The 27,739-nt window shown below is 40.1% G+C and overlaps 1 protein-coding gene across 2 annotated transcripts; it reads left to right on the top strand.

The window, feature by feature from the left end:
- The first annotated feature begins 1,017 nt into the window (after positions 1-1,017).
- On the top strand, positions 1,018-27,738 carry FAM161A (FAM161 centrosomal protein A). 2 transcript variants are annotated; one of them, XM_047069485.1, is made up of 7 exons: positions 1,018-1,234; positions 12,475-12,713; positions 14,696-15,856; positions 16,197-16,364; positions 18,405-18,504; positions 26,091-26,245; positions 26,685-27,738. In XM_047069485.1, the coding sequence occupies exons 1-7, from the start codon at positions 1,049-1,051 to the stop codon at positions 26,821-26,823; spliced, it is 2,148 nt and encodes a 715-aa protein (XP_046925441.1). In that variant the 5' UTR covers positions 1,018-1,048; the 3' UTR covers positions 26,824-27,738. The 2 variants fall into 2 exon arrangements, with proteins under 2 accessions (XP_046925441.1, XP_046925442.1); XM_047069486.1 differs by lacking the exon at positions 16,197-16,364.
- Position 27,739: the final 1 nt, after the last annotated feature.

Genomic DNA, 27,739 nt, shown 5'->3' with positions numbered 1-27,739 from the left:
AAAAAGGAAGGAATGAAGGAAAGAAAGAAAAGATTAAAAAACAGGGCTCAGACCTTAGAGATACGTAGGTTCTAGATATCACTATACCTTAACTTCATGGTGGCTATAGCTGGTTGTAGGGCTGGGGCTGAAGGAGGCTGAAGGATAGGGAGGTGAGGGTAGGAGCAGCCTCAGACTGAGGTAGTAGGGACTTAGACTTCAACACACCTGCTATTTTAAGGCTAGGCCTCTCTTACAGCCACCTGACGTAGAGGGAAGTCACCATTTGAAATGCCCAAATACCAAGTGGGAGCTGTTGATGGGGTGTGTTTGTGGTTAGTGTTCGGCGTTTGCACCCTTCAACCCCACCACGATGAGGGGGATGGAACCAACCAGCGAACACCTGGTTCCTACACCTACACTACCACTCACTGTTGGGTGGGCCAGGCCCCACCCAACTCTGGACTTTTATTGGTCAAACCAAGAAAAAAACCCATGTGGTAACCAGAAGCCTCCTTCGGATTGGTTGATTGCTGCTAGCGCTCAAGTCAATCAAAGTAGAATATACCTCAGTCCTTCCCAGTCTCTGGCTCCCAGGGGAGCCGTGTTAGATTAACAGATGCAAACCTTGCCTCTGTTCTGAGATTGCCACACAATAACATCTTCTGCTTTCCTCTTCAGACGCCGTCTCCTCCTAAAGTGTTATTTCAATGAATGAAAATGCGCTTTTTTTTCCCTACAAAACGAGCTGGTTCATTGGTGTAATGTGAGAAGTGTGCATTTAGGCGGTGAAGCGCGAAGCTGGCGAAGAGGTGCCCTGTTCTGCCCGCCAACCCTCTAAACCTTCAAAGATTTAGTACTCACTCCCACTATCCAGAGACGCTCGTCTCGGGTTTCCCGCAGCCAGAGGGGAGTTTGAAGGACTTTTGGCCCCTGGCGGTCCCTGTAGCGTCCCTAGTTACCGAGCCCTTAGTAACCGCCCGCCCCAAGGAGCGGCCCGGTTGCCCGAGGCCGCGCCAGCTTCCCCTCTGCAGGCCCGCGCGGGCGCACAGGCCTCAGCGGGGAGGGAATGGCCGCCTCACACCGAGCGGCAAAGCTGGCGGCCTCCAGTCTCCAAACCCCGGTAAATCCCAGCACCGGAGTGCAGGTCGCCCAGTACGAACGCGAAGAACCTTTAGAGGCTCTGGGGGCGGAGGCCGTGGAGGAGGAGAAAGACGAAGAGGAGGAGAAGGCAGTGCGGCCGGCGCGGGCGCGGGTAATGCGGGGGCGGGAGGTGGCGGGGGCTGGGCGTCCGCCTGGTGCAGGTGGGGGTTGGTTGGCGTTCCAGCAAGGTGAAGGACAGGCTGGGAAACGCGGCGCCCTGTCCAGCTCCTCCCTACACAGTAAATCTGGCCCGCCACCTTCTTTCTGCCCCCCCCCCCCGGAAAATACTCTAAACCGAGGCGTTGGGAAATCTTTTAATTTTCACCGAAGAGGTTGTTGTAAAAATTTCTTGGAGAGCATTTACTTTGTTTCTAGAGAGTACAAAGTACAGAAGCTTATTCCTTTTGCTCCAGCATCTGTTGGGCATAGTTATTTCTTTTTCTTTTCAACTTGGGGAAAACTGATGTTCGCAATAGCGGATAACCCATATAACTCAGGTGAATCCGCTGTGCTGTCAGGTGTGTTTAATTGTCGCCTTAAAGTCTTGGTTATTAGTGCATTGTAACACTGCCCATGAGAGGCGGTGTTTAAAACCATTGAAGAGTTCAGTGGGCAGATCATATACAGATTAAAGTTAAGCATCCAGAGAAGCAAACTACCGAGGTTCTAGTTTCCTAAACAACTCCTCAGGGTGAGACAGGCTTTTCACTGACCAGTTTTCAGCGTCACATGTGTCCTGAACCTGCCCATCAGGTAGAGGGCCGAGTCTGCCATTTATTCTCTTCGCTTAAAAGACTGGAACATTGAATTTTAATTCTCATGTGCAGATATTAACTTCCTTACCCCCAGTTAATGATTCTTAGCACTATTTGTGTAAAGATTCTCAGATACAAAACATTATGGCCTATGACTAATGAAAATCACTGGATATTTTGGAATTCTAACCTTTTTACACTAAAACTGTTAATAAGAAAATATGGGGGCGCCTGGGTGGCTCAGTCAGTTGGGCGGCTGACTTCGGCTCAGGTCATGATCTCGTGGTCCGTGGGTTTGAGCCCCGCATCGGGCTCTGTGCTGACAGCTCAGAGCCTGAAGCCTGTTTCGGATTCTGTGTCTCCCTCTCTCTGACCCTCCCCGGTTCATGCTCTGTCTCTCTGTCTCAAAAATAAATAAACGTTAAAAAAAATAAAAAATAAAATGTTTAAAAAAAAGAAAAGAAAAGAAAATCTGTAGCAACATCTTTTATGGTCAGTATTTCACCAACATATAAACTACTTGAGGTGTAAAGTAAAGCAGATTAAGACCCTGAACAAGAACCAGCGTCAGAGTCCTGGGAACAGTTTCACTCATGATAAAGTTTCCCCACAACACAAATCTCAGTAGCCAGCAAAGGGAGCAAAGTGATGGAGGGAAAAGATTTGAATAGAGGAAAAGGATTGGGAGTCGGATTAGGATCCATTCTCTGCCATTTGCTAAGTGATATTACGATGTAACTTTCTTTCTTGTATATAAAAAAACTGTAATATCTCTTTTGTCTCACCAGGATATTAGGAGAACCAAATGAGAAAATGTGTGTCATATCTAAAGAATGATTTATGTAAATTTGTATTAATAACAACTTCCGGTGAGACTGTCATTTGAACAACTTGCCCAAAGATTAAATTCTCCTTTGGCTTGCTGTGGTATAGGAGTCAGTCATTTCTGTAGTTGCAGGTATACTTCCTGTGCCCATATTGGGCTCTGAGGCCAGTTCTCTGAATCTAGCTTCAGTTGGAGATAGCACTTCATAGGCCCTGTTATGTGATTGATGATGACATGGGTAAAACAATATTCTTTAATTCACATTTAACCTTTTTCAAAAAATATCAAGCAGTTATTAAGTGCTAGTCACTGACTATTTAGTTGTGAATGAAACAGACATAGATCACATTGTCACAAATACAAAATGAATAGTCAAATGATTATAAGATGAGAAATACCAGCTAAGAAATGAACAGGCTTCTATGATTAAAAAAAAGAAGTAGCCAGGCACCTGCTTCTGCTTAAACGAGTTAACATTTAAGTTGATGCCTGGTAGATGAGAAAGAGCAACGATTTGAAGAGTAGGGGCAGAAAAAACATTCATTCCAGGCAGAGGGAACAGCATGTGCAGATGCCCTGAGACTGAAAGAGAAAGAGCTTTGTTATTAAGGATCTGAAAAGAGAGAGTGGGAGGCAGGAGGGGAGCTGAGAGGAGAGGAGAGGAGAGGCAAGGAGAGATGAGGTTGGAGAGGTTAGCTGGGCCTGATCATTCAGGGCCTTTTAGACCAAGATAAGTTTAGTGTTTATTGTTGGTACAGCAGGATGTCCTATGAGACTTAAGAGATCTGGCATGTTTCTTTTTATGTTTTTAAAAGATGACTTGGTGGCTTTGTGGAGAATTATTGGAGACTTTGACAAAGCAGAAGTAAGGGATTGGTTAGGAGGCTGTTGTAGTGATTTAGGGGCCAAAGGTGGTAGCTTGGACCTAGGCCGGGGGACATGGCAAGAAGTGGACAGATTTCTCTAGAATGGATAGGATTTACTGTTAGATCGGATGTGAAAGCTAAGGAAGAGGAAGAAATCAAGAATGCTCATTCCCAGGCTTCTGGTTTGACCAGGTGTATAGAAAGGAATGCCATTATTTAATTGGGGATAACTGGAGAGGAATAGGTGTACAGGCTGGGTGGGAACTGAGATTTCCTTGATTCTGAGATGCCTGTGAAACTACCAAGTGGAAATGTGTAGGAAGCAGTTGGGCCTATGAAACCATAGTCCTGGGGTCTGCACTATAGATTTCTGTCTGGGAGTTTTCAGCATTTTAAAGACAATGGGACTGGATGAAGTCACTAAAGGAGAGAGTACAGAGAAAGAAGAGAAGGGGCCTGGTATAGAACTCTTAAGAACCTAGCATTTAAGGGGTATCTGGGTGGCTCAGTCAGTTCAGCATCCACTGGCTCAGGTCATGATATTACGGTTTGTGACTTCGAGCCCTGCATCGGGCTCTGTGCTGACAGCCTAGAGCCTGGAGCCTGTTTTGGATTCTAAGTCTCCCTCTCTCTCTGCCCCGCAGAGAGAGAGAGGGACAGAGTGCCACCAGGGGAGGGGCAAATGCACATTCCCTAAGGTGACACAGAGACTTTCAGTCCCTCCTCCCTTTGTTCTTTGGCACATACTCACTGTAAAGCCTGTGAAAATAAGCCCATGAAATGGAGAAAGGAAAAAGAACCATGAAGTGAAATGAAGGTTTGGGACTCCATTGTCGGGGAGGGTTTGTACATATTTTCGATAGGTTGTAAACCTACTGTTAACTAGACAGCTCAGCTTTTATTTGGTATTTCTGAAACTGAATCATCTCCCTTCTCACAAGCCTACTTAAAAAAAAAAAAAATATATATATATATATATATATATAGAGAGAGAGAGAGAGAGAGAGAGAGAGAGAGGAGCACCTGGGTGGCTCAGTCGGTCAAGCATCTGACTCTTCATTTCAGCTCAGGTCATGATCTCAACGGTTCGCACTGACAGCGCAGAGCCTGTTTGGGATTCTCTCTCTCTCTGTCTCACTGTCTCACTCTGCCCCTTCCCTGTTCATGCTCTCTCTCTCTCAAATAAATCACACTTTGTATAAAAAAAAATATATATATATATATATATATATTTTTTTTTTTTAAACAAGGGTACCTGGGTGGCTCAGTTGATTAAGCCTCCGACTCTCTTGATTTGGGTTCAGGTCATAATCTCACAGTTTGGTGAGTTCGAGCCCCTCATTGGGCTCTGCGCTGACAGCATAGAGCCTGCTTGGGATTCTCTCTCCCCCTCCCCCGACTCATGCTGTCTCTTCCTCTCTCAAAATAAATAAATAAACTTAAAAAAAAAAACAACTTAGCATTTGATAGGTAGAGAAAAGGGGGGCAAAAGAGATTAAGGACCAGCTACAGTGGTCAGCAAGGTGTGCAAGTTTCCTATTCATTGGCTTTGGTGATGAGGGAAAGGGTTAAATGCTGCTAAGGGAAGGGAAATTTCATCCCTGAAACAGGAGCGAAGGAGAAAAAGGGCACAAAAGTGGGCAGTCTTGTAGGTGGGAAGATGAGTGAACTTCCCTCTGATGGTTTCTGTCCTCTCAAAGAAATAGAAGAGTTATCATGGGTAGTTGGGGGCGGGGTGTGAGAGTAGTAGAAGAGCAAGGGAAAGAAAGGTAAGCAGTATTGCTGGGGGAGGACAATTGCTGGAGTCTTGCTCCAGGAGTATGTGTGGAGGTGCCAGGCACACCAAGTATCCATTAGAAATTGTCCAGTTTTACTCTAGTATTAGTATTCACAAAACCTTCATTTTATTTTTTTAAGTTACATTTTAATTATGGAAGTAATACATGAACACGTTCTCCTTTTAAAATTTCAGCTACAGGGGCACCAGGTTGGCTCATTCGGTGGAGCATCCAACTCTTGATCTCAGGGTTGTGAGTTCGAGCCCCATGTTTGGTGTAGAGATTACTTAAAAATAAAATTTTTTTCAGGTTTATTTATTTATTTTGAGAGAGAGAGAGCACATGCAAGCAGGGGAGGGGCAGAGAGAGAGTGAAGAGTGAGAGAATCCCAAGCAGGCTTCACATCGGCAGTGGCAGCAGGGAGCCCAATGTGGGGCTTGAACCCACGAACCACGAGATCTGGACCTGAGCTGAAACCAAAAGTTGGATGCTTAACTGACTGAACCACCCAGGTGCCCCAAAAATAATATCTTAAAAAATATGTCTAGGGGCGCCTGGGTGGCGCAGTCAGTTAAGCGTCCGACTTCAGCCAGGTCACGATCTCGTGGTCCGTGAGTTCGAGCCCCGCGTCGGGCTCTGGGCTGATGGCTCAGAGCCTGGAGCCTGTTTCCGATTCTGTGTCTCCCTCTCTCTCTGCCCCTCCCCCGTTCATGCTCTGTCTCTCTCTGTCCCAAAAATAAATAAACGTTGAAAAAAATATATTAAAAAAAAATATGTCTATCAAATGCTACAAATAAGGTGTAGGCCCTTTTAACACCTCTCCCCCCAAAAAGAAAATCTGACCACCCCAACGCCCATTAGTAGCTACTGTTTTAAAACTGATGTATAGTTGGGGCACCTGGGGTGGCTCAGTCAGGCGTCTGACTTCAGCTTAGGTCATGTTCTCACGGTTCATGGTTTGAGCCCTGGGTCGGGCTCTGTGCTGACAGCTCAGAACCTGGAGCCTGCTTTGGATTCTGTGTCTCCCTCTCTCTGGCCCTCCCTTGCTCACGCTCTGTCTCCCTCTGTCAAAATAAACATTAAAAAAATTAAAAAATAAAACTGGATGTATAGTCTTTTGGGCTTCCTCCTATCTCCTATGTACATAATACTTTAATATATGGTCACATTTTTTAAAAAATTTTTTTAATGTTTATTTATTTTTGAGACAGAGCATGAATGGGGGAGGGTCAAAGAGAGAGGGAGACACAGCATCCAAAACAGGCTCCAGGCTGTGAGCTGTTAGCACAGAGCCCGACTCGGGGCTCAAACTCACAGACCGTGAGATCCTGACCTGAGCTGAAGTCGGAGGCTCAACCGACTGAGCCACCCAGGCGCCCCTATATGGTCACGTTTTATTTATACATATTGTTCTGCAGCTTGCTTTTTCTCTTACATTTACTGGGGGGTTTATCCATGTTAGCATATATAGATCTACCTTATCCCTTAGAAATCTTTTCAGTGCAAAAAAGTTTTTAAATAAAAATTCCGGAACTGCAGATGATACTAGATAGAATTATAGCACAAAAATAATTGACAGTGCTAGTTACTGATGAAGCAACGTGTGCTACAAGGAGTCATCATCTAAATAGGTCAAGCCAATCTAGGGAAGATTATCCTCTAATCTGGTGGCTGCTGCATGTACAACATTCCATAGAAAGCTGAACAATTAAAGGGAAAGGGTACTATTTTAGGTTCTTGGAAAATAATGTCCTTGGCCTAGGTTATTTGATTTACTAAATATTTTCTATATACCAAATATTGTATGGAGATGATTAGAAGTTGCTTATTAACCATTCATCTGTTTTTGTCTTAAATTTTTTTTTAATGTTTATTTATTTTTGAGAGAGAGAGAGAGAGAGAGAGACAGAGTGTGAGCTGGGAAAGGGGTGGAGAGAGGAGACATAGATCCAAAGCAGGCTCCGGGCTCCAGGCTCCAGGCTCCAGGCTCTGAGCTGTCAGCACAGAGCCCGATGCAGGGCTCAAACTCATGGACTGTGAGATCGTGGTCTGAGCCAAAGTCCGATGCTTAACCTACTGAACCACCCAGTCGCCCCACCATTTGTCTGTTTTAGATAAAATGTTTTGAGATCAGTTTATCTGAAAAGTTTGAAGTATTAAGCTGAAATGGAGTGGATAGTATGCCAAAGTCAATGCCTAAGTATACTTTGTAGAGATTACTTTGTAGAGATTACGGTTCCATCTTGTTAGAAGCTAGTTAATCCTTCTATAATTTTTCAAACAGTTTTTCCAGGTCCAAATACATTTTATCCTTTTTGTGAAAATGATTCTTATAAGGCCTCCTTTTAAGGCACGTTCTAAAAGAATGAATGAAGAGCACACGGATGTTTTTGCCTAAAAATAGTTCTTTGGAATATTAATTGTAGTCTTTGGAAAATAAGCCCTTTCCTTAATGTGGATTAGAATATAGCTCTTTAGGGCAGCCAGTATTTCTTCAAATGATTCAGTCCTATGTGAGGGAATACCTGTCTTCCCTCTGTGTAAACTTAATTTTTTTTTTAGCTTATATTCATTCATCCAACAAATATTTCTTGAGTATCTGCCATTGGCCAAATACTTTTCTAGACATTGGGAACACAGCCACAAACAAAACAGATAAATCATTGCCTTTGTGATATTTATTTTTTGGTAGGGAGGCAAGGTATATGGTACTCAAATAAGTAACTTCATGTAGATGTCAGTTGGAGGTGAATATTTATGACAAAAATAAAGCAGAAAAGGGAGGCTGACGATGAGTGGGGGCGGGGGGGAGAGGTTGTAATTTCAAATAGGGTAGTCAGTGAAATCTTGTTAAGAAGATGACATTTCATTAACACCTGAAGGAGTGAGCAAGTGGGTTGTGCAAATACCTGAAGGAAGAGCATCCCAGGGAGAAGGAACACCAAGTACAAAGGTCCTGAGGTGATTTTGCTGATTCTGTGAACATTGGAAAAACTGCAAACTGGAGTCAGTTACCGTTGCTAGAATGAACTACTGCTAGGGAGACTCAGCAGACAGAGAACTAACAGAAAGGGATAAAGTCCCTTCTTCCTCCTCCAGCTTTGCAGTTTCCCTCTAGTCTTATTTATTTTTTTTTAGAGTCTACTGGGGAACAGCTGGCAAAGCAGAAACATTCTTTATGGAGTCCCATCCCCAACATCACATAACAGGGTATAGAATTCTGGGTGGCATTGGAGCCAAGAAACAATAGTTTTAACACCTGGCACATCTATTTTATGTATCATAAAACTGATAGTGCCCATGTCACAGAAGTGCAGAACCTAGGCTTGGATGAGAATTCTGACACCATGCCTATAATCTTTCTCCCAAGGCATGATAAAACTGAAGTTATTTAACTTCCATACAACTGTTTCTTATTGAAGGATTATAGGGGGGCTGAAACCAGGTGACCAGTGAGTGGTTTAGGAGCCAGTAGTTAGATGAGAAGTGGGAACCATTTCCTGCTTACCCTAACCTCCGTTTTCAGGCTTTGTCTCCAAAACTGCTTTATGCATTTTACTCCCCTCTTATCCTGCACTTTGCTCCCCACCATGTCACCTACCCCTGCTGCTTTGGCTAATGTCATTTAGCTTCATCTGGAATACCCCTTTCCTTTTTCCCCCTTCACTGTCTTTGACCCTCTGGATTCTTCCATTCTTTGACTCATCTCAAATATCACCTCTTCCAGGAAGCCTTCCTTTATCTTCCAAACTCAAACCAAACTAAAGCTCCTTTTAATTGAATACCCTTATCACTTGGTCTTTGTGTCACTTTCTCCTTTATATCAGTCCTCCTCTCCCTGCTTATTTAAATGTTGGTGTTTGCCAACATTTCCATCCTCAGGTTCTTGTCTCTCATCGCTCTGCAACCTTATCCACATCCAAGGCTGTACCTGTCACTTCTGTGTGCGTTGTGGTTTCCTGGACATCTGGCTGCCCTACTCTCCCCTCAAACTTAGTGTGTCTAAGACAGAGATTAGTTCCCTTTTCCTAAAACACTGTCTGCCGCGGTATTCCCTGTGTTGATGAATGACAGCACCGTCATGTACCTAGACAGCACTCCACACAGAAAGCTTTTTACTTTCTTGCCCACAATCCAGGCCATTATCAAGCCTCCTTTCTTTTGTCCCTGGTGCTGCTCCCTTCATTTTGCCCTTAATATCTCTAACTCAGACCTTTGCAATAGCCCATTAACTGCTGCCAACCTAGCTTTCTTTCACTCCCTCCTCCTTGCTGCGAAGACTCCTGATCATCATGGTGTTACTCCTCTGCTCACATCCTTCAAGGCTCCTCTTGGCTATGGCCTGGCAACCTGGACTCTTGGTTGGGGCTTTCAACTTGCCTTTTTCACTTTGTTTCCCACCCTCCCTTGGGCTCCATATACCCAATTTCCCACCCCTGCTCAGACTCCCTCTCTGAACACATAATGCCTGTTCCTTCCTCTTGTGGCTAAAAAACCTCTCCTGTCCTTGGGAGGACTTTGGTGTGCCTTTGGAGCCTAACAGATTTGGGATTGAATACCAGCTCTGCTACTTCCTAGCTGTGTGACTGCAGGCAGGTCACCTAACTCCTCTGAGCCTTGGTTTCCTTGAGATCATACTACCTGCTAGTTGCATTGCCACAGGGTGTAATAATATACAATGAATGTTCTAGCACTGTGCCTCAGATTTCTTTGTCTTTCACCGCTTCCTTGGTCTCTGGCACACTTTGTCCTCATCCAACTTTATGTCTCCAGTCTGGCTCACCTCTGCAAATTCTGCCTTTTCTTTCCCCCTAGTCAGAATTAGGCATTCTTTCTGTGAGCTTTCATGGTGTCTTATATAGTGACATACATGGTGACTCTTCTGTCTCCCTGTTCAACTGAACAGGAGTCAAGAGTTCTGTCTGTCTCATTCAGCCTGCTATTGATTTGTGTACATGTCCTCTGGTAAACTAGCCAGAAGCTTCTCTAAGGTAGAGTTTTTATCTGATTTGTATCTTTAGCAGCCAGCTGAATGCTGGTTGTCTCCAAAAAGTTAATGAATGAGGAAATTAACAAAGTTCTCATCCCCACAGCTAAGTAATGGTGAGGAGCACATACAGAAACAGCAGAAGATATCAGAAAACTCTCTTACTTGAGTTGTAGGGTATATATAAAGCAATTCTCTGAGTCATAAATTCATTGGTAATGAATTTCTGCTTACCAATTCTTTCAAAGAAAACTTGTTTTCCTTCATTTGTTTTAGGTTACCCCAAGTGGTACAGCACTGGCCTCTTGTACACTGTTTTTAGTCCATTAAAAAAAAGCCCAGGGGCGCCTGGGTGGCGCAGTCGGTTAAGCGTCCGACTTCAGCCAGGTCACGATCTCGCGGTCCGTGGGTTCGAGCCCCGCATCGGGCTCTGGGCTGATGGCTCAGAGCCTGGAGCCTGTTTCCGATTCTGTGTCTCCCTCTCTCTCTGCCCCTCCCCCGTTCATGCTCTGTCTCTCTCTGTCCCAAAAATAAATAAACGTTGAAAAAAAAAAAAAAAAGCCCATACCTATAACTATTTGTAGACAGCTGATTTTATGAATTTTTCTGTTGGGAGAAGCTACTTGCTTTTCTAGAATCTTATCAGATTTGATCTATAGTTTTCTATGGCAAACCTGCTTTTTTCACTTTCAGTCTATTTCATGCTCTGGGTTAAATTTAAAACCATGATCAGCAGTCTTTTATGCATAGCATCATAAATAATTTCACCTGTATCTCAACTGAGAAATATTAAAATTATTTTCTTTACAGAGAAAATGGGGTTTTACCTTTTTAGTTGTTGAAGTTAAAGAACTTTGGAAGGTGTGTGAAAAGAGTGAGGGAGGAAGACCAGTCAGACCCTTCTAGGCATGACCTGTATATAGCATAGCTGTGCTATGTGTAGTTATGATACTATACTGCTCTTGTTCTCTTGTCACTCTGACAGTCCCTGTCACCCATGGGAGCTATTGCTTTTGTTGCCCACAGAAGTTGCTGTTCTGATGGTCTCTCCTACCCGCCCCCCACTTCCTGTTTTGTCCTGAGGCATATAGGTGTCCTTCTCTCTGGCTCCTTAGTGAACCAATGAGAAGTTCCCTCCATTCCCCTGTCCTCATTCTCCCATTTCCCTGACTTTTCCCTTTCCCTATCTTTTCTCCAAGAGAAAAGGCACACCCTCAGGGCCAACACTGTAGGAGCCCAGCTAGGGAAGGGTTTGGGGCTGTTTTGGCTGGTTTGCAGCAGGAAGAACTGTTTTTCTTCATCTCATTTAGTTGGTTAAGCATCAGACTCTTGATTTGGGCTCAGGTCATGAGAAGTGGGAACGAACCATTTCCTGCTAACCCTAACCTCTCTTTCCAGGCTTCTGATCCTGTGAGATCGAGCCCCACATCAGTTCCGTGTTGAGTGTGGAGCCTGCTTAGGATGCTCTCTCTTTCTCCCTCTGCCCCTCTCCCCTGCTCACATGCTCTCTTTCTAAAAAACAAAAATAATAAATAAAGGACTTTCCTTGAGAAAAAAAAAGTATAATTCAGAAGGAGGTTGTTTATAAAGGATGGTTTGGTTATATTCTATTATCGTATATGAGTTAGTACATGACCTGGGAATCTAACCATCATTTATAAAATGAATTAAATAGCACTTATTTTCTGGCAATTTGATATCTATCTATCTCATTCTTTTTTTTTTTTTTAATGATTATTTATTTTGAGAGAGAGAGAGTGCGTGTGAATGAGCAGGGGAGGGGCAGAGAGAGAGGGAGAGAGAGAATCCCAAGCAGGCTCCACGCTGTCAGCATAGAGCCTGACTCAGGACCAGATCCCACGACTCTGAGATTATGACCTGAGCTGAGATCAAGGGTCGGATGCTTAATTGACTTAGCCACCCAGGTGCCCCTCTTTCTCATTCTTAATAAAATGTCATTAGGGGAAAATGTACATAGCCCACAAGTAACTTAGAATCCATTATATGTATGTAGCCCACAAGTAACATATAACCTAATTAAGTGTACACTTTAAGAAGCAGCATTGGGAATTGGTGTCATTTTAATTTGTCTTTCAATTCAAAATACCATGTAACAGGGGTTTTTTTTCCTTCCTACCAGACTAATATTAACACTAACATTTCCGAGGTGGATGGACAAACACATATAAGTGGTGAGGACATTGTGGACTTCTCTGATGTTTACCACTCTAATGAAGACTATTTTAGGAAACTAGAAGAGCTGAAAGCTGCCCACTTGGAAACTATGGCAAAATTAGAGAAAATGTACCAGAATAAATTAAATTTAAAGGAAGTTCAGCCAGTGATCATTAGGGAAGAAGCTTCTAGTGTCTCTTCCAGGTAAGTTTGTACATGTATTATTTGTGGGCTGTAAAATGTATACTTAAAAGTGCAGAACAGAACTATCTCAGAATATCTTCTCTCTACTGTCCCTTTGTACTTTTAATGATATACAGAGGTTGGATTTTATTCAAAATGTGTAATGGCTTATCCACCAATGGCTTCTTGTTTTGAGAGTCATTTGGTGGTCATTTAGTCTTTTCTCTCTGACCTGCCACTCACAGAACTGTAGCTATGTATCAAAATATTTAGTCTGGCCATTTTTAAATGATAAAAATTAAAATTTAATTTTAAAAGCCATTTACAGTATGTGGATTAACATGAGGTCATTAAAAATACAAAGTACGACTCTGCTCTCTCTCTCTTTATCCCCCTCCCCTTAATATCTCAAGAGTATACTTTTCACTTTAATAAACTTTCCAGCTTCTGGTACTTAAAAAAAGTTATATATGTATGTATGTATATATATATATACACACATATATATACACACACATGTATATATATATACACACACATATATATGTATATATATTTATAATATGTACGTGTATATCTGTGTGTGTGTATAAATATAAAGTACAAAGTGTTCAGATCTAAGATATAAATCTTATTCAGGTTTTCAAAATAGTCTGTAATTCCTGGACCCATTTCTACTGTAAACTCTCTTGTTTTGAAACTTGAGGCAAGTCTCTTAACTCATCCAGTTGGTCAGTGCTAATTGTGCATCTCCCGTGTGCCAGGCGTTGCCTGGCCCCTGAGGAGCCAAAATCGAGATGCCCTCGAGGAGCTCAAAGAACTAGCTGAGAACCAAAAATTACAATACAACATGATGTAACAGTGTTATAGAGACAGAAGAAGAAACAATTGATTATGTTATGGTGTTGGTAGAGGAATGCAGGCAGGAATTTTCTACAGACCTGTCATATCTAAGTTCAGTCTTAAAGGAGGCATAGCTGTAGCAGATGCGGGAAGCCAGGAGTGGGCTTCTAGGCAACAGAAACCATGTGTGCAGAGGCGTGGCAGCATGAGAAATCACGGTGTGTGTGAAGAACTTCATGTGATTGGATATAACTTAAGATTAGAAACTGGAGGGGCACCTGGGTGGCTCAGTTGGTTGTGTCCAACTTCAGCTCAGGTCATGATCTCGCGGTTTCTGAGTTCGAGTCCTGCATCGGGCTCTGTACTGACAGCTCAGAGCCTGGAGCCTCCTTCAGATTTTGTGTGTCCCTCTCTCTCTGCCCCTCCCCTGCTCGTACTCTGTCTCTAGCTCTGGAAAATAAAACAAACATTAAGAAAAAAATGTTTGGAAACTGGAAGTAGAGAGAAGCAAGAGGTGAAACGGAAAGGCAGACAGCGGCTAGCCTTGAAGGGCTTTATAATCTAGACTTGACTTTGTTACAATGACAAATCATAGAAAAGTTTCAAGAAGCGGAGTGACATGATTATATGTATGTTTTAAGATGGTGACTCTGGAAAACGTGTAGAGAATGGAATAAAGTTTACACCCAAGGAGCCTCTGCTGTCTCAGTTTCCCCTGTAATGTGAGGGAGTTGAATTTTAGATAATTTATAGGCATCTCTTAACTCTATTCTAAATAAAAGTGATAATTAGAAGCCTTATCTATAGGCTCTTATCTTCTAACTGATTATACCTTGATCTTAGAAAATATATAGTGCACAGGATGCCTGACTGGCTCAGTTGGTTAAGCGTCCGACTTCAGCTCAGGTCATGATCTTGCAGTTCACAAGTTCGAGCCCTGCGTCTGGCTCTGTGCTGACAGCTCAGAGCCTGGAGCCTGCTTCGGATTCCGTGTCTCCCTCTCTCTCTGCCTCTCTCCCACTCATATTCTCTCTCTCAAAATTAAACATTTAAAAAAATTTGTTTTAAATTAAAAGAAAAAACAGAAAATATCTAGTTCTTAATTTGTATATTTGGTCACATGCAACTGAGAGCATAATCTAATTATTCTTCTCATTTAGGTCTGAATCAGAAAAGAACTCCTATCACCGTATCTCATTAATGACATCCTTTTCAGAGCCTGATTTAGGGCAATGTTCCTCCTTGATTATGTCTTCCTCTGAAGATGAGTTGCCCAACTTAGAAAAAGAGTGTCCTGAGAAAAAGAGAGTGATGAGCTATGCTAAAGAACTGATCAACAACATGTGGACAAACTTCTCTGTTGAAGATTATATTCAGTGTGGACATGCTGACTTCCCAGTTGAAAAAACAAAGAAGAAACCAAGAGAATGGGTACCAAAGATTACAGTACCTGAACCTTTTCAGATGATGATTAGGGAACAGAGGAAAAAAGAAGCAAACATGAAATCTAAGCCAGATATTGAAATGGTACACCAACTGCTCAAAAAACAAGAGGAGGAATCAGAGTGTAAGAAAAAATTCCGAGCCAATCCAGTTCCTGCATTTGTCTTTTTCCCCCTTTATCATGACATAGTCAAGCAAAATGAAGAACGCAGGAGATATATGAAGGAGAAAAACAAAGAAGCTCTTTTGGCCTCACAAAAGCCATTTAAGTTTATCGCAAGGGAGGAACAGAAGCAAGCAATGCGGGATAAGCAGATGAGAGACTTGTTTAAGTCTAAAAAGAAAACAAATCGATTTAAGGCCAGACCTATACCTCGGTCTACTTATGGTTCGGTTACCAATGGAAAGTTAGAAGAAGAGCCGTATAGAAACATTAGGATGCAACTGAGAGCCCAAGAGCTTTTACAGAATTCATCCCCTCTGCCTCGCAGATCAGGTCACAGAAGTTGTGCTGCAAGGAAGCTCAAGGGTCCTGAACAGGCTGAAAAGTTGAAGTGTAAACACAACTTTAGGTGGCAAACTGCTGATTTTGAAGACCTTCCCGAGAGATATCAGAAACGCCTCTCGAAACAGAAGTTTTCAAAATTCCTAACTGTCCGTAAACCATCTGATCTTCACGCAGCCTCCAATGCATCCACTCAGAGAGAAAAAATTTTGGCAGACGTTGCAGCAGATGAAGAACATTTAAAAGAAACACGGGCTTATCTGTCTCCAAGGCACAAGTCACCAGCAAGAAGTGCAAGTGCAAAGCCTGTGCCTTGTCACTGCAACCCTCCAATGCCCACAGTGTCTTCCAGAGGAAGAGAACAAGCCACAAGGTAAATAACTAGGATATTGTACCAGCTGACTCGTGGTTGCTAAAATCGTGTTTGCAGCTCTGTTGATTTTATGTTGGTGAATTTGAAAATGTGAAAAAATTATATTTGGTGATATATTTACCGTATAATATAGAGTATTTTGCCAGAGGGTGTTTTGTATTTTGTATTTTATGAATCTTTGGGGATAGAAAAGGTTAGCCTGTTGATTTCTAGTTTTGCAAGTTAGAGCCTTCACAAAAGGTTGCCTTTTTTCAACCTTTGAATTTTCCCGTGTTAAATTTTTGCTAAACAGCATTCTCACTGGCTTAAAGTGAATTAAGCCTTAGTTTGTTACCCTCAGGAGATCACTTGAGGAAAAGAAAATGTTGGAAGAAGAGAGAAGTCGGATCCTAACTAAGCAGAAGCAAAGGATGAAAGAATTGCAGAAACTCCTGATGACCCGGGCTAAGGCTTATGACTCACATCAAAGCTTAGCTCAAATGTCTAAATCCAGAGTCATGTCTCTCAGGTATCATAAAAGAATCCTGAACCTCCAGTCACTGGTTTTCAAACTTTCTTTCAGTGGATACGATATATGAACAGATTGATTAGTATTTTAGTTTCCGGATTAAGTTGCCATCGGTTACTTAAATTTAACGTACACACATTCTCATTCACACTCACCTCATGGTGAGAACCACCATATGTACTCACCTCATGGTAAGGACCATAAAGCCATATTGATGAATTGAAACATTTCATATTGATTGTGGCCATAGTTCATAGTTGTAATTTTATGTTAGTATCTAATCTTTTTTTATACTTTTTTTTATACTTTATACTTTTTTTTTTTTTTTTAAGTAGGTTCCATGTCCATTGTTGGGCTTGAACATGATACAACCCTGAGATCAAGGGTCGTATGCTCTACTGATTGAGGTAGCCAGGTGCTCCTTCTTTATACTATTTTTGATTGCACAGTACAATATTGAGAAAAATCTTTTTTTTAAGTTTTTAATTTTAATTTCAGTAAACATAGAAAAATTTTGATTCACACAAAGCTCTTTTTTAATAGCTTGCCATGTAATCTAAGAATATTCTTCAATAAATAAATATGTCACAGAGCTTTGTTCTGAGGTCTGCGTGAAATCTAATATCACAAATTAACACACTGATGTTAAATAACATCAGTTATGTGTGTCAGTTAACACGTGTGTATAAATGTTTAGTGGTGTGTATTGCATTCCGTTGCAGTTTGAATATAAATAAATAAAAATATTTGCAGAACCCCTTCACGAACACTGGAATTCTGCAGCACAAAGTTTGAAAACCAGTGTTCCAGAGGAACATTTTTATGTAAAAATGTTCATGTTTAAGTAGGAAAATATCTCCCCCTAAGCTGGGTAAGTAATATGATTAATTAATTTTTAATCTGATTTATAAGTACCCCCCAAATTATATTTGCTTTTATTTTTTATATTTTATTTATTTTATGATTTTATTTTAGAGAGAGAGTGCAGGAGTGGGGAAGAGAGGCAGAGAGAAAGAATTCTAAGCAGGCTTCAGATTCAGCGCAGAGCCCAATGCAGGACTCGATCTCACAACCCTGGGATCATGACTTGAGCTTAAATCAAGAGTCGGACACTCAACCGACTAAGCCATACAGGCACCCCTGTATTTGCTTTTAATTATGAGTATTCCTTTTTAATTGTAAATTTTTATTTATAATAATAATTATATTCTTTTATAATGTATATTATGTTTATATCCCTTATAATATATATCAGTGTAATTCAGTGATAGAGGGAGCTTAATTTGATGAGCAATAATTTTTAGAAATATACTGTTCACCCTAAGAAAGTAAACTGGATTTTTCATAATACCAATCTTGTGTATAATTAAGCATAATTAGCATTTTATAGTACAATTATTTTCTCTAATCCATGAAATATTATTATCTTGGTAAAGTTAGTATATTTTACATAGAGGAAATAGCATAATTTAGTTCATTATAGGATCTTATCCAAGTAGTAAGTACATTTATTGTGGATTTATGTATTTTGCTTCCTTTTTTCTATATGTTCTATTCCCATAGTCCCCATTTCTCCCCTGACCTGCTCCCATTTAATTCACTCTGCCACCGATTTATAGGAGATCTCACTTATGAGGAAAAAGAAGGAGCAAGGTCTTGTTTTTCAGAAGAAATTCCTTAAAGAAAAGATATCTAATTTGAACTAAATTTTCTTGTTTTTTTTCACTTACAAATGAGATAAGAGGGTGTTCATTCATCTCTTCAGGTCAGTTTGAAGCATTTTAATACATAATTTTTTTAAAAATCTTGAAGATTTCAGAAACATCAGAGTATCCAGATTGTTCCCAGTATGTAAAGGTGTGTTCTCACAACCTAGGATTTTATTCTGCAGTCCATAAAAATTTACCAGTCTAGGAAAGGAATTGTGGTAAACTGTAAGCTGTGCTCATAATTTAACTTCTGATCTGTCGTCTAAGCTAAATGTTATATGTGCAAGTTATTATTTGTTTTTAAAATGCTGTTCCTTTTATTTGATTTTAGAAAGAGTGAAAAGGAAAGGATGAGAGAATACCAACGAGAACTAGAAGAGAGAGAAGAAAAATTAAAAAACAGGCCGCTACTATTTGAAAGAGTTGCTCAGGTTGTGTTTGTTGGAATTTAAGAGCTACTGTCAGCCTTTTTTTTTAAATTTAGCATCTCTAGCTCCTAATTTACAGTCCATTTTTTTTATATGTTGTATACAATTTATTGAGACATATTGTTTCTGTGACAGCTTCATCAAATCAGTCAAGTAAGTTTTTGCTCAAATCTGAGCATTGAATCTTGTTGATAAGACATGTCAGCTTGATAACATGCTGCTAATCCAGTCGTATTCAAAATGTTTCACAGCCTGTTTTTCATGGCTGGTCTTTTCTTTTTAATACCAACTTAGCCGGATATTAAGGTGAGCCTTCATGATACGATTTGTAAGTCTTTGAAGAATTAAAAAATGAAACAAAATGCTAATGGAATCAGATTTATTTCTGCCAGTTTCTTTTCTAGTTTCATTGAGATATAATTGACTTAGAGCACTGTATAAATTTAAGGTGTACAACGTAGTGAGTTGGTATACATATATTGCAAAATGATTACCACCACAAGTTCAGTTAATAACCATCACTTCATGTAGTCACCAAACTTTTAGGATTTACTAAGATCTAAACTTTTAGGGGTTACTCTCTCGGCAGCTTTTTAAAAAATATATATATTTTTAAAGTTTATTTATTTTTGAGAGAGAGTGAGAGAGTGTGTGTGAACAGGGGAGAGGGTGAGAGAGAGGGGGGGACAGAGGATTCAAAGTGGGCACTGTGATGACAGCAGAGAGCCTGATGCAGGGCTCGAACTCACAAACTGCGAAATCCTGACCTGAGGCGAAGTTGGAAGCCTAACAGACTGAACCACCCAGGTGCCCCTCTTAGCATCTTATACCTTAGCATATATACCATACAGTGGTATTAACAGAGTCATCATGTTGTACATTACATTCCCAGTACTTATTTATCTTGAAACTAGAGGTTTATACCTTTGACCACTTTCATCCATCTCCCTTGGTAACCACAAATCTGATCTGTTTTTCTATGAGTTTCTTCTGTTTTTGCTTTTAGATTCCACATATAGTGAGATCATATAGAATTTGTCTTCCTCTGATTTATTTCATTTAGCATAAAGTCCTCAAAGTCCATCTATATCGTTGCATATGGCAGGATTTCCCTTTTTGTGGCTGAATAGTATTCCACTGCGTATATACCACATTTTCTTTATCCATTAATCTTTTGATGGACACTTATTTTGTTTCCATATCTTGGCTATTGTAAATAGTAATGCATTGAATGTGAGGGCACAGATAATCTCTTTAACATGGTGATTTTGTTTCCTTCAAATAAATACCCAGAAGTTGGACATTGCTGGATTCTATCATATTTCTATTTCTATCTTGTTTATTTTAATGTTTATTTATGTATTTTTGAGAGAGTGAGAGAGAGCAGGGGAGGGGCAGAGAGAGAGGGAGACAGAGAATCCCAAGCAAGCTCTGCATGGTCAGTGCACAGTCTGACATGGGGCTCGAACCCACAAACTACAAGATCATGATCTGAGCTGAAGTCAAGAGTCGGACATTCAGCGAACTGAGCCACCCAGGTGCCCCTCATATTTCTATTTTTAATTTTTTCAGGAACCTCTGTACTGTTTTCCATTTACAGTCCTACCAACAGTACACAAGGGTTCCCTTTTCTCTACCTCCTCACTAGCATTTGTTATCTCTTGTCTTTTTGATAGAGCCATTGTGACAGGTGTGAGGTAGTATCTCATTGTGGTTTTGATTAGTATTTCTCTGATGACTAGTGATGTTGAGCATCTTTTCATATATCTGTTGGCCATTTGAATATCTTCTTTGGAACAATATTCGGATCATTTGCCCATTTTAAATTGGATTATTTGTTTTTTTGCTGTTGACTTGTATGAGTTCTTTATATATTTTGAATGTTAACCCCTTATCAGATAAATGATATGCAGATATTTTCTCCATTCAGTACATTGCCTTTTCATTTTGTTGATTTTTTTTTTTAAGTGAGTCTGTAATTTTCATTCTTACCTACAATTACTGAAAGCACTTCCTTTTCACTGGAAAAATAATTAGATCATATGGACAATGAACCCTGATTTTACTAAATTTGTACTCGGTTTTATAATCTCCCCCTAAAAAATATTTGTCAATTTCACATCCCTCTCAAAAGAGAGGTGTTCTAATGGGTGACATAGCTTAACAATAGACCGAATCACTGGAAGTTACAGGTGTTGTGAATTTCAACCTGTTACATTTGGAGCTTCCTGTTAGCATTATAGGACTCTTCTCAGTGACTCACTGAGGACAGAGACATGTATTGTAACTGAATTTACACATTACAGCCTCTCAAAGTTATGGGAACCCTTTACTTAACAGATTTGTATATAATTTTATGTAATGCTTTTCATTTTAAGGGGTGGGTTTCTTTTTTTAAAATCTCAGTTTCAACTTGGAAAAATCATCATAAGCTGTTCTATTTAGCATAAAGTGATTGACTTTTAGCTCCTAAAATAGTTAATTCCAGCTCCCAGCTGCAGGTTTTTATGTCTGTTTGTCTGGTGGCTCTGTCTACAGAGATTTCCCACAGGTATCTTACATTCATCTTGCCTGAAACTAGATCTTCCTCTTTGATTTCCTATTTTTATTGGACCATAGTTTTGGTGATTGGGAACCACTTTGCCTCCCTCTTTCAGTTGCTACTGAGAGACCTGGAAAGTTTTCTTCCTAAATAATATTTGGACCTGCCTTTCTCCATTCCCGATGGTGAAATGCTAGGTGAAATCTCTATTGTCTCCTGTGTGAGTTATTGTAATGTTTTGACTCATTTTCCTGCCTTGCTGTTTGCAAAGCCACCCATTATATCTTCAGTTTACTATTCCCATTCCCTTGCCAAATCTTAACCCTGAATATGTAGTAAATAACCTCTGATAACGATGATGATCATCCATTTTCACTGATTCCACTCGTTCTCATTTTCAGGGAATGGTATCAAGAGATCTTGGGGCACCTGGTGGTTCAGTGGGTTAAGTGGCTAACTCTTTCTTGGTTTTGGCTCAGGTCATGTTCTCCTGGTTTGTGAGTTTGATCCCTGCATCAGGCTCTGCACTTAAGTGTGGAGGCTGCTTGGGATTCTCTCTTCCCTCTCTCTCTGACCTTCCCCTGCTTGTGCCCTCTCCCCCTCTCAAAATAAACTTTAAAAAACTAAAAAAAAAAAAAAGAAAGAAATCTTTTCACTGACTTCTTCAAACAATATTACAAAGTGGGTATTCCTTTTTTGAAAGTTCATTTATTTTTGAGAGAGAGAGATGCAAGCAGGGGAGGGGCAGAGAGAGAGAGAGGGAGACCCAAGATCCAAAGCAGGCTCCACGCTGTCAGCACAGAACTGATGCGGGGCTCGAACTCACAAACTGTGAGATCATGGCCTGAGCCAGTCAGAGGCTTTGGCCTCCCAAAGTGGCTATTCCTATATTACAGAGGAAAAAGCTGAAGTTCAAAGAATGTAAGTAGTAAGATTCATAGTAATGGAACTAGGGTTGGACCCAAGTCAATCCTTCCAAGCACTTAACACTAAGCTGTCCTGCTTTCTCCCAGAAGATAACCCCATGAATCTTAGCATGTGTAGATCCTCTACTTTCTGATCCCTGTTAACCTCTAAAGAGGTTAACTAGTTTCTTTCAGAAACTTTTCTTTCAGATCATACCAGACTACTAGTTTCAAACTTGAAATCTTTGTTGATGCTGTTTCTGAATACTCTTAGAGCTTCTTCCTATTTTTCCTCCTGATCTTTCAAGTCTTCCTATAAAATCACTTCTTGAATTGTTTCCCAGGTTGGATTGAGTACCCTTTCCTCTGTTTTTTTTTTTTTATTACCCTCAGCATACCTCTGTCTTTGCTCCTGCTACATTGTGTGGGAAATTATCTGTTTCAGGATCTCTCTTCCCTTCTAGCTAGTTACTTTTGAAGGTTGTGGTCAAATCTTTGTATTTCCAGCACCCAGCACCTAGAAGAACATCTGGCACAGAGATGTTAAGCATTTGTTGAACCAAAACTGAACTGTCATGATCAAATTAGCCAGATACTCATTTGGGGGGGGGGGGGGTATTAGCCCAGGCTGCGAGCACTGCCCTGACCTATTAGTGATGAGTCTCAGCGTGAGTAAGCCGTTTTGCCATGCTTTGAATTCCCAGTTTCTAAGCACAGAGAAAATGAGGCAAAGTAAGTAGTCATGTGAAATTAAACCCATGAAGAAGTTTTAAATGTTGAAAACATAGGTCAGTTTCATAGCTGATGCTACTTCCGCCGCTTCTGGCCCTAACATATGCTGTTCCCTTTGTCCAAAACACTTTCCTGTGTCTATACCCACTACCTTCCATGAGGACTTGTTACAAAATAAGTATTCAGTAATTAAATAAATGACATAATTGATATAAATGAAACTTATGGTTATGAAAAATAAGTACTTTCCCCCCTTCAAATGAGGGCACTGATTTTTAGACAAACTCATCATTGCATGTTATTTTGGTTTCCTGTAGAAGAAACACTAGTTTTCTTTTGCAGTATTTGGTAGTAAAATAATCATAGTTATTTTAATTGCTCCTTTTATTTCATTGTCTATAATTCTTTTGCATGGTGAAATGCAAGGAAGAAATGTTTATTTCAAAATTTATTTTTTTTAATGTTTTTATTTATTTTTGAGACAGAGACAGAGCATGAGCAGGGGGAGGGGCAGAGAGAGAGGGAGACACAGAATCTGAAGCAGACTCCAGGCTCTGAGCTGTCGGTGCAGAGCCCGACACACGGCTCGAACTCATAGACTGTGAGATCATGACCGAGCTGAAGTCAGACGCTCAATGTACTGAGCCACCCAGGCGCCCCAGAAATGTTTGTTTCAATTAAGAATAATTATACACTAGGGGTGCCTGGGTGGCTCAGTCGGTTAATTGACTCTTGGTTTCAGCTCAGGTCATGATCTCGTGGTTCATGAGTTGGAGCCCCACGTTGGGCTCTACGCTGGCGGTGTGGACCCTGCTTGGGATTCTTTCTCTTTCCCTCTCTCTGCTTCTCCCCTGTTCTCTCTCTCTCCCTGTCTCTCAAAATAAGTAAATAAACTTAAAAAAATTTTTAAAGAATAATTATACACTATTCACCATGATATAAAATATTAAAAGGTAATTAATTCTATATATAGAGTGACTGGCAGTGACTCACCATTGCTTTGGTTTTGTTAACATAAATTAGTACAATTTTTTTCTCGCAGCCTGTTTTGCTGTGACTTTTGCTGCTAATTAACAGCTGTTATTTCATAAATTCACTCACAACTTTATGCATTATCCCCTTGTTAGGGATAATTGTGGTCTTGCTGCTGTTGAGTTATTCTCTAGCAGAGTAAGCCTATGATCCAATACAGAACAAACCGTGTTGTCCTGTTTCTTGGAAATCACAGGGTTTATTAACTGAGTAGATGTTAAATTAAATTCTAAGCCAAATTCAAATGAAGACTTATGAGTACTAACTTTGGTATCATTTTAATATCTCTTATATTTAATTTGTTTAGATCAGCATATACTGTTCTTAATGCATTTAAAGTTAGGTCTGGGGTTTCCTTATTCTGCTTTACATTCTTTGGGGCATAGTTCTTATCTTCTCACTTTGCCATGACTTTCAGTTCTTCGAGGCTTGTCTGTTGATATTCATAGCCTCTGAATGCATTTTTATTTACTTTTCCAAAAATTGTTGTTAATCATAGTGGGTGGATTTAAGTAGTGCTTTTTCAGTTTTTCAGAGCATCAGGAAATCACCGGTGGTGGTTTATCCATTGTAATCGGTCTTTGCTATTTTGGTTTCTCCCACGGAACACTAGATGCCATGTTCCCTCATTATGCTGGAGTCCGTAGATTAGGCAAATCAATACTGACACCTGCATTGCTGAAGTCAGGTTTAAGCCACCTTCAAACTCCAGGATGACCACTATTACTTAGAGAAAGCAGCATGGTGGAGTGGAACAGACCTAGAAACTGGTCAAGAGACTTGGTTCTATCACTCATTATCCTTGTGACCTTAAGCAAACTGCTTAACCTTACTGGGGGTGGAGGGAGTGTCTTAATTTCTTTGTTTGATATATTTGGGGGTAAGACTGGGTACTCTCCCACACTCTTTCCAATATGGGATGCCACTGGGGCACTGGAACTAGTGTATTCCTAGTCACCTTGCTTTAGTTGGAGGTCCAGATGGCAATTTTTTCCTTTCCTTTTCTTTTCTTTTCTTTTCTTGAGAGAAGGAGGGCATGGGTAAGGGGGGAGAGAGAGAGAAACAGAGAGAGAATCTCAAGCAGGCTCCACGCTGTCAGTCCAGAGCCTGACACAAGGCTCCAACCCACAAACTGTGAGATCATGACCTGAGCTGAAACCAAGAGTCAGTTGCTTAACCGACTGAACCACCCAGGCATCCCCCCAGATGGCAATTCTTGGCCCTATACTAGTTCATATCCGCTCATAGGAGGTAAAAGTTGACTAAAACTGAGGCACTAGCGTGAACCCCAGTCATCTTGTGACCCTGGAAAGCCTGTGGTCTCAGGAACTGTGATGACTCCTAACTTGCTTCAGGTATGAGAGGGTCATCTTAGCTCAGCTCCCCGGGTCCCAAAGCCAGGAAACAACGTTCTGGAGATTTGAACACAGATCAAAATTCTTATCCTTCTTGCTGTATCCATTGTTTCCTCCAGAGTAAAGACAAGAACAGTGATGATTTTATCATCTTTGATGAATTAGAGATGTGGCATGTAAAGAGTAGAAATTACAGGAGGTACATAAAATGAAAGAAACCTCTGACAACTATCATGAACTTCTTTTCTTCCTGATTTTTCCAGATATCCTTGAACATAAAAGCCTATTTTTAAAAATATATAAAACAGGTATAGTGTAAAGAATAACTATAGGTCAAAACTCATGTGGCTACCACCCAGCTTAACAAATAGAACGTTGCCAGCACCCCAGAAACCTTGTGTGCCCTTCCCAGATCGAAACCCTCCCCCACTCCCCTGGAGGTAACCACCATTGTAACTTCTGAGATAAGCATTTCCTTGTTTTTGTCATTACTGTTGTTGTGTTTTTTTGTTTGTTTGTTTTTGCAGTTTTACCTTCCTATGTACCTATCCCTACAAGTATAGTTTAGTTTTGCCTGTTTGGGAACTTTATGTAAATGAATCATACGTTCTGTATGTATTGTCTAGTGGTTTACTTCTTTTGCTTAGTATTATGTTTGTGAGATCAATCCATGTTGTCATGGACAACTAGAGTTCACTCATCGTCATTGCTTTATTTTACTCTGTTGTGTGAATAGACCACTATTTAGCCATCCTGTTATTGATAGGTATTTGGGTTGTTTCTGGTTTGGGGTTGTTACAAACTATATTATCTGGAACGTTTTTGTACATGTCTTTTGGGGCACATCTATAGGACTTTCTCTGGGAATATGCCTGCAAGTGGGTTTGCTCGTCAGAGGGTCTGCCTGTGTCCAGCCAACTGTGATTATTGAATTTAATTTTCACCGGAGCTTTTAACCCATACATCTTTAATGGAAATTTAAAGTCTTTTGTTCTCATCTAAAAAGGTTTGTCTTTCCTATAGAAAAATGCAAGAATGGCAGCAGAAAAGCATTATTCTAACACCCTAAAAGCAGTAGGACTATCTGATGAGTTTGTTTCAAGGAAAGGCCAAAGTAGAAAAATATTTGAGTACTTCAGCAATCAAGAGATGAAAAGTTTCACTGAAGATAAAGAAAGGTAACATATATAAGATGTCTAAATGGTTTACCTTTGAAATAATTCTTACCTACTGGAAAGCATAAAACTGTTCTGTATTTTTAAAAGATCTCTTAACCTAACATATGTGAATTGTTGTAAAACATTGATATTTTAACATTTGACACATTCAGAACATTACATGGTGATGAGGTATCTTGTTTTTAAAGCAGAATAATTTAAATTCTGACTGACATAAATAATGAAAATAGTTAAGATGCTTTCAAATGGAGTTTTGAGAGTCAATCAAGGTTTGAAATAAGTTAGTTCCCAATTGACACTTCTATAGAGTTTTCTTGATAAATCGGAGTTCGTACACTTGAGGAAGACTGACTACTTGATGGCATACATTGCAAAGAGTTTGTTGACCTTTAAACCAAATCATTTTTCCTGTGAAAGATTGATACATTTCTTCCTCCAGCCTTAATGAAGAAGAAAAAACAGAAGAAGGAGAGAATGGGGAAGAAAATTATTTTATTGATACCAACAGCCAGGATTCTTACAAGGAAAAAGAGGAAGCTGATGAAGAGAGTGGAGAGGAGAAATCTGTCAAGGAGTAATATGGAATCAGTAGGGTCTCCTGTCTGAGCCCCTGCAGTCAATTACAGCCTTGGGCATTAGCATCCATGCTCGTGGTGTTCAGAACATCAGTGGGAACCTTGTGATATGTACAGGGCTCTTGAGCAAAGTCATGTGTAGCCGGAAAAGGCCAAATCCAGCCAAATGAATGGTTTTTGGGTCAGTTAGAGTAAAGCTTTGGCTATTCAGGTTTTTTAATCGCTACATATAGTCTGTGTGTAACTTTGATCTCACTTGTATTTTTAAAAAGCATTTGAGAATCACAGCTGTCACAAACTGATTAGTTATAAAAATATATGTTACTTCTTTATTTGGGGTGGAAAAAAATGGCTTAGCATTGAGAGCAGAGAGAAGTATTGGCTTTTGGTGATTTGAAAACATTTTTCTCGGAAGCCTGAATCAATAAATATCTTAAAATTACACTATTTGCCCATTCTTTTCCTCTGCAATCCATCTCACAAAATGAATCCTCACACTTGTTTTACTGGGTATTTTAAGTCTTATCTGAGCCATTTTTTTAAAAATAATAAAACACAGAAAAAATACATACTTGCAAATTTGCATACATTTCTGCACTGAGAGTTTGCTGTTAAATTATCCACACTATATCATTACTTTTTCTTTTTATCCCTAGTCTTATTCCAAATTATTTTTGATGTGTAAATTATTAGAAAAGTTTTTATATCAGTATTTTTTTAATTCTGTGTATTATGATGGAAATAATTGTAAGCATCTGAGTTATCTTAACTGAAGGTAAATATCAACCCTATTGTGTATATGATGAAATTGTGCATAATAACTTGTTCAAGGAAAATCTCCAAAGAAATTCATATTTAACTCTTTTTTATTTTATTATTAAAAAAATAATTTTTTAAATGTCTTATTTATTTTTGAGAG

The sequence above is a fragment of the Lynx rufus genome, unplaced genomic scaffold, assembly GCF_022079265.1.
Source record: "Lynx rufus isolate CCGP_SWC_20201006 ecotype Redwood Valley unplaced genomic scaffold, mLynRuf1.p SCAF_8, whole genome shotgun sequence".
NCBI lineage: Eukaryota > Metazoa > Chordata > Mammalia > Carnivora > Felidae > Lynx > Lynx rufus.
The sequence above is the reverse complement of the archived record's forward strand: the minus strand, read 5'-3'. Positions and strand labels throughout refer to the sequence as shown.